Source organism: Bombina bombina, chromosome 5, assembly GCF_027579735.1.
Source record: "Bombina bombina isolate aBomBom1 chromosome 5, aBomBom1.pri, whole genome shotgun sequence".
NCBI lineage: Eukaryota > Metazoa > Chordata > Amphibia > Anura > Bombinatoridae > Bombina > Bombina bombina.
Genome location: NC_069503.1, coordinates 814,234,975 through 814,247,926, shown reverse-complemented (window position 1 = coordinate 814,247,926; position 12,952 = coordinate 814,234,975). Strand labels below are relative to the sequence as shown.

Genomic DNA, 12,952 nt, shown 5'->3' with positions numbered 1-12,952 from the left:
TTTTACAAAGTTTTACAAATTTGACGTTTTTGCTTCTGCAGAAGCTGTTTTTGGGAGAAAGGTTTTGCATGCTGTGGTGCCCTCAGATTAGGGTCTGCCTTTTGCCCTCCCGGTTTCATTCAGTGTCCTCTAGAGCTTGGGTATATGTTCCCAATATTAATGAATGAAGCCGTGGACTCCCCTCCCCTTTAGATGGAAAACATAAATTGTGCTTACCTGATAATTTAATTTCCATCAAGGGGAGGAGAGTCCACGGCTCCCGCACTGTTGGGCGGTCCTAAATTTGTTCATCTTCTGGCACCTTTTTTCCCTGAGATTTCTCCTACTGTTCCTGGTTCCCTCGGCAGAATGACTGGGGGATGAGGGAAGTGGGGAACCTTTGCCTCCTCCTGGTGGCCAGGTTCTTAATTCCCAATAGTAATGAATGAAGCCGTGGACTCTCCTCCCCTCGATGGAAATGAAATTATCAGGTAAGCATAATTTATGTTTTAAAACAACATTACAATTTGAATTCTATTATCTAATCTGTGTCATTCTTAAGGTATCCTTTGTTGAAGAAATAGCAATGCACATGGGTGAGCCAGTAACATGTGGCTTTTATGAACAGCCACCAATCAGCAGCTACCGAGCCTATTTAGATATGCTTTTCAACAAAGGATATCAAGAGAAATTAGATAATTGAAGTAAATGGAAAGTTGTTTAAAATTCTGAATCATAAAAGAAAAATGTTTGATTTCATGTCTCTTTAAGCCTTCATCTCCGTTACCTACCAGTTCTGATTTCTCAGATGTGAATGTTGGAAGGTTTACTGTGTGACTAAATGTTTTTATGCATTTTTTTTAACCTTTTTAATTGGTCTTTCATCTTGGTAAAATAAATGTGTGATGAAATCTTATTGTTTAAATATACTTTGTAATAACGCTTATATTTATATGCGATTGGCTGCAATAATCCCCAAGTTCCTTCAGGAAAAAAGTTATATTTTACTTATTACTGTGCCGCATAAGGAATATAAAACCATGTTCTGTTGCTTACTTATACAGAGAGATACCCTTTTGTGCAGTGAGTAGGAAGGCAGCTTGTTCTCTTTGTAGTTCCAGCCTTGACATATTCATTTCCATGTGTTTGTGTTATCAAATCTTACAGTACAGATGAGGTTTTTCATTATTTTATTCTCTTCATCAGTTTGCTCAACAGATTACTGGGATGCGATTCTGTGAAGCAAGTGCCAAGGACAATTTCAATGTAGACGAAATCTTTTTGAAACTGGTTGATGACATATTGAAAAAGGTACATTTTTAAAAACAAAACAAAAAACCATTTTATAAAGGTGTATTTCAGTCAGCTGCTAAGTGTTTTTCTGTAATTAATTGCTTATTGTGTTAACCTTTTTTGTAAATGTATTTTTTTGTAAATTAATTTACATTTTATCTTCTGTCACATTCCCTTTTCTACCTTCGCTTTCTCATTTAGTTTGTAGATATTTAGGCTGAATAACCTTGTCTGCAAATCTGGCGCCACTAATATTCTTGCGCAGTATAAAAATCGCCATATATTTTACATAAATATGTACCTTGTTTGGCTGAATTAATTATATAAATCAGTGTTTGGCCACTTCCTAACCCATTCGGGGGGCTGCAGATCAATATTTTAGAGACCTTGAGCTATGTATAAATGTATGGCTATTAAATAAATAGACAAGATTTAGGTAAATTTGCAGGGTACACTCAGTCGGCTTTACTCCTTTACAGAAGGCTTTTGAGTTGAGATCACCCCAAAGCGCACTGTTTTAGTTCTGCTTTTTGCTAGGGCCACAAAAACGATGGCAAACGTTGATAGTTCTACTTTTTCCCGAAGAGCAACATAAACTAGTCCAGAGGGTCACATGTAGCCCTAAGGCTGCCAGTTGACCAACCCCGATATAAATTTTCCCCCTAAAAAGTGCCTAAACTTCCTTATGCACCAGAGAATAATCAGCCCAGCGAATCATAACTGTGCCATAATTGTAGATAGCACATATCATTTTAGTATTTAGTACCTTCAATAATGCAAGATCAATCACATTCCTAAATAAACATTATAAAATGCTGTGTGGGGATCAAGAGCCACCTGTCTTCAGATAGCTCCCCATTACCAAGCTGTGTGTCGTTTCTTCAGCTCACCAAAAATAGGTGCAACCTCATAGCATGTTCTCTGTGCCCCATTTTATTCTCCTGGATGCTTCGTAACACAACAATGGTGTCTCCTTTAAATACTGCTGCATTGCCATTTCATGGTTTTTAACTTCTCTTCCTCCTGTTGAGCAACTGGAAAGTCTTAACTCCGTCCCTACATAGGGTGTGTTTTTCATATTATTATAACTTCCTATAAACACCCCTTAAAGGCACATGAAACCCGTAAAAAAAAATAACGTATTTATTTATTTTTTCCTTTCACACAATACAGGTAGAGAATGCAATTCATAACTACTGGCCCTAGATTCCATTGAGGTGGTAAAGTTTGGAAATTGATGGTAACCTAAAAGTTCTCCATATACTTTAATGGAAATCAATGTTATTTCTCCAACATAGGTGTGTCCGGTCCACGGCGTCATCCTTACTTGTGGGATATTCTCTTCCCCAACAGGAAATGGCAAAGAGCCCAGCAAAGCTGGTCACATGATCCCTCCTAGGCTCCGCCTTCCCCAGTCATTCTCTTTGCCATTGTACAGGCAACATCTCCACGGAGATGGCTTAGAGTTTTTTGGTGTTTAAATGTAGTTTTTATTCTTCAATCAAGAGTTTGTTATTTTAAAATAGTGTGGTATGTACTATTTACTCTGAAACAGGAAAGAGATGAAGATTTCTGTTTGTAAGAGGAAAATGATTTTAGCAACCGTTACTAAAATCGATGGCTGTTTCCACACAGGACTGTTGAGAGGAATTAACTTCAGTGGGGGAAACAGTGAGCAGATTTTTGCTGCTTGAGGTATGACACATTTCTAACAAGACTCGGTAATGCTGGAAGCTGTCATTTTCCCTATGGGAACCGGTAAGCCATTTTCTTAGTTTAAGTAAAAGAATAAAGGGCTTCATTAGGGCTTAAAAAACTGGTAGACATTTTTCTGGGCTAAAACGATTACTTTACTAAGTATATTTGGCAGATTATTACTTTTAATAGTTGTTAAATCTTGGGGATTGTTTTAATAAAAAACGGCAGGCACTGTATTGGACCACCTTTTTCACTGGGGGCCTTTTCTAGTCATAGACAGAGCCTCATTTTCGCGCCTCTAATGCGCAGCTTGTTTTTGGAAAGCATGGCATGCAGATGCATGTGTGAGGAGCTAAGAACCACTGAAAAAAGCTTATAGAAGGCATCATTTGGTATCGTATTCCCCTCTGGGCTTGGTGGGGTCTCAGCAAAGCGATACCTGGGACTGTATAGGGGTTAAATGTAAAAACGGCTTCCGGTTCCGTTATTTTAAGGGTTAAAGCTTTCAAATTTGGTGTGCAATACTTTTAAGGCTTTAAGTTACTGTGGTGAAATTTTGGTGAAATTTGAACAATTCCTTCAATACTTTTTCACATATTCAGTAATAAAGTGTGTCAGTTTGAAATTTAAAGGGACAGTAACGGTTTTATTGTAAAACGTTTTTTGTGCTTTGTTCACAAGTTTAAGGCCTCGTTTAACATGTCTGAACCATCAGATAACGATGTTCTATATGTATGAAAGCCAATGTGTCTCCCCATTTAAATATATGTGATATATTTGTGTCATAATGTCCAAACAAAGTAGGGATAATAATGCCATAGATATGATATTGCCCAAGATGATTCCTCTAATGAGGGGAGTAAGCATGGTACTGCATCATCCCCTTCTGTGTCTACACAGTTTTGCCCACACAAGAGGCCCCTAGTACATCTAGTGCGCCAATACTTATTACCATACAACAATTTATGGCTGTACATGGATAATTCTATTGCATGCATTTTTTCCAAAATGCCTACTTATCAGAGAAAGCGTGATTGCTCTGTTTTAAACACTGAAGAGCAAGAGGACGCTGATGGATATCTGTTCTGACATACCCTCACACCTATCTGAAGGGGCCAGGAGGGAGGTTTTGTCTGAGGGAGAAATTTCAGATTCAGGGAAAATTTCTCAACAAGCAAGAACCTGATATTGTAACTTTTAAATTTAAATTTCAACATCTCCACGCACTACTTAAGGAGGTATTATCTACTCTGGATGATTGTGACAATTTGGTCATTTCCAGAGAAATTAGGTAAGATGGACAAGTTCCTAGAGGTTCCGGTGCCCCCGATGTTTGTCCCTATACCCAAGCGGGTGGCGGACATAGTAAATAAGGAGTGGGAAAGGCCCGGCATACCTTTTGTCCTCCCCCTATATTTAAGAAATTAGTTCCTATAGTCGACCCCAGAAAGGACTTATAGCATACAGTCCCCAAGGTCGAGGGGGCGGTTTCTACTCTAAACAAACGCACTTCTATTCCTATAGAAGATAGTTGTGCTTTCAAGATCCTATGGATTAAAGGTTAGAGGGTTTGCTTAAAAAGATGTTTGTTCAGCAAGGTTACCTTCTACAACCAATTTCATGCATTGTTCCTGTCACTACAGCTGCGTGGTTTCTGGTTCGAAGAACTAGAAAAGTCGCTCAATAAAGAATCTTCGTACGAGGAGGTTTTGGACAGAGTTCAAGCTCTTAAATTGGCTAACTCTTTTTTATTTTAGATGCCGCTTTGCAATTAGCTAGATTAGCGGCGAATAATTCATGGTTTGCTATCATGGCGCGCAGAGCGCTTTTGCTTAACATCCCTTTCAAGGGTAAAACACTGTTTGGCCCTGACTTGAAAGAGATTTATTTCAGACATCACTGGGGGAAAGGGCCACGCCCTTCCCTCTGGATAGGTCTTTTAAGGCTAAAAAGAAGCCAAATTTCTGTCCCTTTCGCTGAAACGGACCAGCCTCAAAGTCTAACACCCTCTAAGCAAGAGGGTAATACTTCTCAAACTAAGCAGCCTGGAGGCCGATGCAAGGCTGGAAACAAGGGTAAGCAGGCCAAGTCACCTGCCACTGCTACCAAACAGCAGGAAGTGTTGGCCCCCCCCGATCTGGGAAGGATCTGGTGGGGGGCAAGGACTTTCTCCTCTTTGCTCAGGCTGGGGCAAGAGATGTTCAGGATCCTTGGGCGCTAGACAATAGTTTCTCAAGGTATCTCCTGGAATTCAGGGAACTACCCCCCAAGGGGAAGTTTCCACGGGGTCTCAATTATCTTCGAACAGGCATTTCTTACACTGTGTAGAAGACCTGTTAAGCATGGGAGTGATTCATCCTGTTCCATTAGGAGAAACAAGGGCTGGGTTTTTAACTCCAACCTGTTCATAATTCCCAAAAAAGAGGGAAACATTCAGACCTATTTTAGATCTCAAGATTCTAAACAAGTTTCTAAGGGTTTCATCATTCAAAATGGAAACCATTCGAACGATCCTTTCCTACCATCCAGGAAGGTCAATTCATGACCACGGTGGACTTAAAGGATGCGTTACCTACGTATTTCCTATCCACAAGGAACATTTTCGGTTCCTAAGGTTCGCCTTTCTGGATAAGCATTACCTGTGGCACTTCCATTCGGATTAGCCACTGCTCCAAGGATTTTCACAAGGGTACTAGGGTCCCTTCTAGCGGTGCTAAGACCAAGGGGCATTGCAGTAGTACCTTACTTGGACGACATCCTGATTCAAGTGTCGTCTCTGTCAAAAGCAAGGGCTCATACGGACATTGTCCTAGCCTTTCTCAGATCTCACAGGTGGAAAGTGAACATAGAAAAAAGTTCTCTGTCCCGTCAACAAGAGTTCCCTTCTTGGGAACAATAATAGTTTCCTTAGAAATGAAGGTTTTTTCTGACAGAGGCCAGAAATCAAAACTTCTAAGCTCTTGTCAGGTACTTCATTCTGTTCTTCTTCCTTCCATAGCGCAGTCCATGGAAGTAATAGGTTCGATGGTTGCGGCAATGGACATAGTTCCTTTTGCACGAATTCATCTAAGACCATTGCACCTGTGCATGCTCAGACAGTGGAATGGGGATTATACAGACTTGTCTCCGACGATACAAGTAGATCAAATAACCAGAGATTCACTCCGTTGGTGGCTGACCCTGGACAACCTGTCACAGGGAATGAGCTTCGCAGACCAGAATAGGTCATTGTCACGACCGACGCCAGTCTGGTGGGCCTGGGGCGCGGTTCTGGGAACCCCTGAAAACTCAGGGTCTATGGTTTCGGGAAGGACTCTCTTCTCCCGATAAACATAATGGAACTGAGAGCGATATTCAATGCTCTCAAGGCTTGGCCTCGACTAGCAAAGGCCAAATTCATAAGGTTTCAATCAGACATCATGACGACTGTTACATATATCAACCATCAGGGGGTAACAAGGAGTTCCCTGGCGATGGAGGGAGCATCCGGGGGAGTGGGAACTCCATCTGGAAATCTTTGCCCAAATAACTCAATTATGGGGCATTCCAGACATGGTTCTGATGGCCTCTCGTCAGAACTTCATGGTCCCTTGTTACGGGTCCAAATCCAGGGATCCCAAGGCGACTCTATTGGATTACAATAGTAGCACCTTGGATCTTCAACCTAGCTTATGTATTCCCACCGTTTCCTCTCATTCCCAGGCTGGTAGCCAGGATCAATCTGGAGAGAGGGCTTCGGTGGACCTTGATAGTTCCTGTGTGGCCACGCAGGACTTGGTATGCAGGACCTGGTGAATGTGACATCGGCTCCACCAAGGAAGCTACCTTTGAGACAGGACCTTCTTATTCAGGGTCCATTCGAACATCCGAATCTGGTTTTCCTCCAACTGACTGCTTGGAGTTTGAACGCATTGATTTTATCAAAGCGTGGGTTTTTCAGATTCTGTAATAGATACTCTTATTCAGGCTAGAAAGCCTGGTAACTAGAAAAATTTACCATAATATATGGAAAAATATATCCTGTTGGTGTGATTCTAAAGGATTTCCCATGGAACAAGATAAAAATTCCTAAGATTCTTTCCTTTCCTACAAGAAGGTTTGTAGAAAGGATTTTCTGCGAGTTCTCCTGAAGGGACAGATCTCTGCTTTATCTGTTTTACTCACAAAAGGCTGGCAGCTGTGCCAGACGTTTAAGGCGTTTTTTCAGGCTCTGGTTAGAATCAAGCCTGTTTACAGACCTTTGACTCTTCACTGGAGTCTTAATCTAAGTTCTTTCAGTTCTTCAAGGGGTTCTGTTTGAACCCTTACATTCCGTAGATATTAAGTTATTATCTTGGAAAGTTTTGTTTTAGGTTGCAATTTCTTCCGCTAGAAGAGTTTCTGAGTATCTGCTCTGGCAGTGTTCTCCGCCGCCCTATCTGGTCCATGCAGATAAGGTGGTTTTTACGTACTGAGCCTGGGTTTTATTCCGAAGGTTGTTTCCAACAAAAATATTAACCAGGCGATAGTTGTACCTTCTTTGTGTCCTGAATCCAGTTTCATAGAAGGAACGTTTGTTACACAATTTGGACGTTGTCCGTGCTCCTAAAATTCCTATTTAGATGCTACAAAGGATTTCAGACAAACATCCTTCCTTGTTTGTTGTTTATTTGGTAAAAGGAGAGGTCAAAAAGCAACTTCTACCTCTCTATCTTTTTGGCTTAAAAGCATCATCAGATTGGCTTATGAGACTGCCCGGACGGCAGCCTCCTGAAAGAATCACAGCTCATTCCACTAGGGCCCGTGGCTTCCACATGCGGGCCCTTTAAGAACGAGGCTTCCTGTTGATCAGATATGTAAGGCAGCGACCTTGGTCTTCACTGCACACTTTTAACCAAATTTTACAAATTTGATACTTTTGCTTCTTCTGAGGCTAATTTTTGGGAGAAAGGTTTTGCAAACCGTGGTGCCTTCCATCTAGGTGACCTGATTTGCCTCCCTCCCATCATCCGTGTCCTAAAGCTTTGGTATTGGTTCCCACAAGTAAGGATGACGCCCGTGGGACCGGACACACACTATGTTGGAGAAAACAGAATTTATGTTTACCTGATAAATACTTTCTCCAACGAGTGTGTCCGGTCCACGGCCCGCCCTGGTTTTTTAATCAGGTCCTGATGATTTATTTTCTTTAACTACAGTCACCCACGGTATCATATGATTTTCCTATGCAAATATTTCCTCCTTTACGTCGGTCGAATGACTGGGGAAGGCGGAGCCTAGAAGGATCATGTGACCAGCTTTGCTGTGCTCTTTGCCATTTCCTGTTGGGGAAGAGAATATCCCACAAGTAAGGATGACGCCGTGGACCGGACACACCCGTTGGAGAAAGTAATTTATCAGGTAACATAAATTTCTGTTTTTTAAAAAGTTTTCCAAATCTCAGTGGAAAACTAAGCCCTTTCCTCATTTACTTCTATAATCAAATTTGTGTCATTCTCCTTGGTCTCCTTTGTGAAGAGCAGCAATGCACTAATGTGAGCCAATGACAAGAGACTATGGACAGCAATCGATGAGGCATTAACGGCGTCTCGTCTGTTTTTTATTTGCTTTTTCAAATGAACATGCAACACTGCTCTTGAGGGTTGTTTTGGAAACTGTATCTGATCTGCTTACTTACTTCTGTTTCTCAATTCACATGTTCACTTATTACTTCCCCATAGCTGCTAGGAATGCAGACTGGCAGATCTGGGCCCTTGCAACATTATAAACAGTGATTGCTTGTCAGTACAGGAGCTAGTGTATACCTCCTTCCCTGTCACTAACCTGAAATTAAATAAATATACTCCTGAAGGCTTTTCAAGTGCCTATGATTCTGGACCTGCAAAAAACAATGTGCTATTTAAGTGGCTATTGAAATTTTGTATATAGATGTTTTGCAATACAGAACTTAATTTTGTAATATATACAATGAATATCTAAAATGTTACTTTCCTATCCATTTAAGTTCAGTAAAGTAATATTTTCCTTACCATATAATGTTTCAGATGCCTCTGGATATGATGAGGAGGTGAGTTATCCAACAGCATTCTCCTCCCTTCAACCTGAGCCTGATGTCCACCAGAATTGCCTCCGCATAGACTGTGCGTTGTTGTTGATCTTCAATTCTGTGCTTCGGACCAGACATAGCAGAAAGGACGGTTCCAGTCCTTGTGTCCTGCAATAACAATCATTAGGCAAGATCCCGTTATGCACTTGTTGGTCAGATCTGTACATATGCAAATAATGACCCCAACTGAATAAATCGGCTACAGAGGAGAAAACCATTTTTCCTGCTCACTCGGAAACCGCTATCCAAGTGTTTGCACACACAAATGAATGGGTTTTTCAAGAGTTTCCCATTATTTGATTGCAATGTAACTGGTGTTTGGTTCCTGCAAAGAGCACTTTAAGTCCAGCGCTATTAGCTTCCATCTCGTTTTCCTCTCTAAAGATATTGGTTATTAAGTCGTATAAACAGAGTTTTTGGTATTTAGACACTTATATGGTGCTTTGCGAAGTATATTATCATTTGTTTAAAGTATTAAACGCCTTCAAGGACAATGCTTCCATATTCAGTATTCTATTTAGTTTATTATATAATGCAAAGTACTTTTTTAAACCTGTAGTATTATAAAACTATTGGAGCTGCCATGAATATAAATGTTTGTTCCATTAGTTTATTTTATTTTAAATATTATTTATTAACGTATACATTGTTTGTTTGAAGACTATTTCTTTTACTTTAATGCTTCCCATACCCAGAATCCCATGCACAGTGTCTCTCACACTTTGTGGAATGCAGACACCCTTGTAAAGGCTAAAGAAGTATGATACAAAAAAAAACTTTTGTGACATTATAATTAATTTATAGTAATAACTGAAAGAAGCTGCTTAATCTTTTAAAAGCAGAATCATTGTTCCACTAGGAACAAACAAGAGATCTGAACCTATGTATTTTTTTCTGTTTACTAACTGTTTGTATTTAACTTACCCACTTTTATGGGGTAGAGATTTTTTTTTTTGCAGAAAATAACACTCGCCGAAAATGACACATACTGTTCAATAATAGTGAATTTATAAGATATTTGAAATCTCTCTTGTTACAAAGCACAGTGTAATCCAGTTTGGCAAAAACATTGGTAGATTATCAAGTTGGATAAATGTGTGTCCTGAATATTGTGGTATTTGAAACATTATTGTAGTCTTTATAACTAATGAAATGAAAATAAACTTTTTTATTTCTGGTTGCTATAATTTTTCATGAATTCAGCTAACCCTTTTTTTCCATTACTAAAATAAGAGCCATGAAATATTAACAATTTGTCTTGCAACTAAGTTTTGAAAGTAGGATCAAATTGCAGTGAGAACTTTCAATGTGTCTGTGGTAGTGGTTGTGGGCTCTTTTTTTTTTTTAATTTTTTTTTTAAGCAATTTAGAAAAATATTGGCTTCTTTTTGAGTGTGATTCAAACCTGTGAACTTAAGAGCGCGAAGGACAATGCATAGTGTTGCACTGAACTAAGCTCATACACTGACGCATAACCATGTGTCGTCCTGGAAGCATCACCCTTTAGATTACACGTCCTGGGGATTCCCCACACTGCAACCACAGCTGGAAGGGCAGGAATTAAAAGCGCTTTTCATTCCAATGGCATGGAGAGTCCACAATTTCATTTCAATTACTAGTGGGAATTCAACTCCTGGCCAGCAGGAGGAGGCAAAGAACACCCCAGCAGAGCTGTTAAGTGTCACTCCCATTACCCATAATCCCCAGTCATTCTTTGCCTCTATCATCAGGAGGATGTGCGAAGATGGTGTCTGAAGATATTTAATCCTTTAATGCAGTGTTTCCCAACCGTGGTCCTCAAGTACCCCCAACAGGCCTGGTTTTCATTATAGCTGAACCAGTGCACAGGTGAAGTAATCAACCTGTGCACAGGTACAGTAACCAACCTGCTCTCATCCATCAGCTGATTATTTCACCTGTGCTCTAGTTCAGCTATAATGAAAACCAGGACTGTCGGGGGTACTTGAGGACCGCGGTTGGGAAACACTGCTTTAATGGGTACTTTTCCCTGCAAGCAAGGATTGGGGCTATGCTGTGTCCATGTAATTATCTTTAGTAAGAGTAATGGTGGCTTTTAGCAGTTAGAAGACGGTAAGGTAGTCCTTGCTTACCTTCTAACATTTATGCTACCCCTATATAGAAAACCAGGGTTGGTTACTCTGCTTTTCTCTTGTTAAGTGTGTTCAGTCCACGGGTCATCCATTACTTATGGGATATATTCTCCTTCCCAACAGGAAGTTGCAAGAGGATCACCCAAGCAGAGCTGCTATATAGCTCCTCCCCTCACATGTCATATCCAGTCATTCTCTTGCAACTCTCAACAAAGAAGGAGGTCGTGAGAGGAGTTGGAGTTTTTTACTTAATTATTCTTCAATCAAAAGTTTGTTATTTTAAATGGCACCGGAGTGTGCTGTTTTTTCTCTCAGGCAGTATTTAGAAGAATCTGCCTGCGTTTTCTATGATCTTAGCAGACGTAACTAAGATCCACTGGCTGTTCTCGCACATTCTGAGGAGTGGGGTAACTTCAGAAAAGGGAATAGCATGCGGGGTCCCCTGCAAATGAGGTATGTGCAGTAAAATATTTTCTAGGAATGGAATTGACTAAGAAAACACTGCCGATACCCATATGATGTAAGTACAGCCTAAAATGCAGTAGTAGCGACTGGTATCAGGCTGGTAAATGTATGCACAGTTGAGTTATTTTCTAGGGACTAGAATTTGACTGAAAAAATACTGTTAATACTGAAATAATGTGTGAGCCTTAACTGCAGTAGAAGCGACTGGTAGCAGGCTTAGTGATAATTTTACACAGCATCTGAAATGTTGTTTTTAAAAACGTTTACTGGCATGTTAATCGTTTTGTGAGGTACTTTGGTGATAAATCTCTTGGGGCATGATTTTTTCCACATGGCTAACGTATTTTTCTGCATAGAAACCGTTATAGCTGGTCTCCCACTGTTGTAATATGAGTGGGAGGGGCTTTTTGTTAGCGCCTTGTTGCGCAGTTAAAATTCAATCATAGTCTTCCTGTTTCTTCCTCCTTGATCCAGGACGTCTCCAGAGAGCTCAGGGGTCTTCAAAATTTATATTTGAGGGAGGTAATCAGTCACAGCAGACCTGTGACAGTGTGTTTGACTGTGATAAAAACGTTAACTGTTAAATTGATTATCCGTTTTTGGGTATTAAGGGGTTAATCATCCTTTTGCTAGTGGGTGCAATCCTCTGCTAATTTTATACATTTAATGTAAAGATTTGGTTGCTATAACTGAATTAGTTCATTGTTATTTCAACTGTAATTGTCTTTTTGTGTTTTTAAAAGCGCAGCAGCGTTTTTACATTGCTTGAAAATTTTCTGAAAGTAATTTCCAAGCTTGCTAGACTCATTGCTAGTCTGTTTAAACATGTCTGATACAGATGAATCTGCTTGTTCATTATGTTTAAAAGACAATGTGGAGCCCAATAGAAATATGTGTACCAATTGTATTGATATTACTTTAAATAAAGGTCAGTCTTTACCGGTAAAGAAATTATCACCAGACATCGAGGGGGAAGTTATGCCGCCTAACTCTCCTCACGTGTCAGTACCTGCGCCTCCCGCTCAGGAGGTGCGTGATGTTGTGGCGCCAAGTACATCAAGGCCCTTACAAATCACTTTGCAAGATATGGCTAATGTTATGAAAGAAGTATTATCTAATTTGCCTGAGTTAAGAGGCAAGCGCGATAGCTCTGGGTTAAGGACAGAGCGCGCTGATGACATGAGAGCCATGTCCGATACTGCGTCACAATTTGTAGAACATGAGGACGGAGAGCTTCATTCTGTGGGTGACGGATCTGATCCAGGGAGACTGGATTCAGAAATTTTAAATTTAAGCTTGAGAACCTCCGTGTATTGCTAGGG

At 40.3% G+C, this 12,952-nt stretch overlaps 1 protein-coding gene across 1 annotated transcript in view; it reads left to right on the top strand.

Annotated features, from left to right (window-relative positions):
- RAB12 (RAB12, member RAS oncogene family) overlaps positions 1-9,163 on the top strand; it is a 197,321-nt gene extending 188,158 nt beyond the window's left edge. Inside the window, exons 5-6 of the mRNA XM_053714928.1 lie at positions 1,186-1,290; positions 8,994-9,163. Coding sequence (XP_053570903.1) covers positions 1,186-1,290; positions 8,994-9,020 — 132 coding nt within the window. The 3' untranslated portion in view covers positions 9,021-9,163. The remainder of the gene's footprint in view (positions 1-1,185; positions 1,291-8,993) is intronic.
- The last annotated feature ends 3,789 nt before the right edge of the window (positions 9,164-12,952 follow it).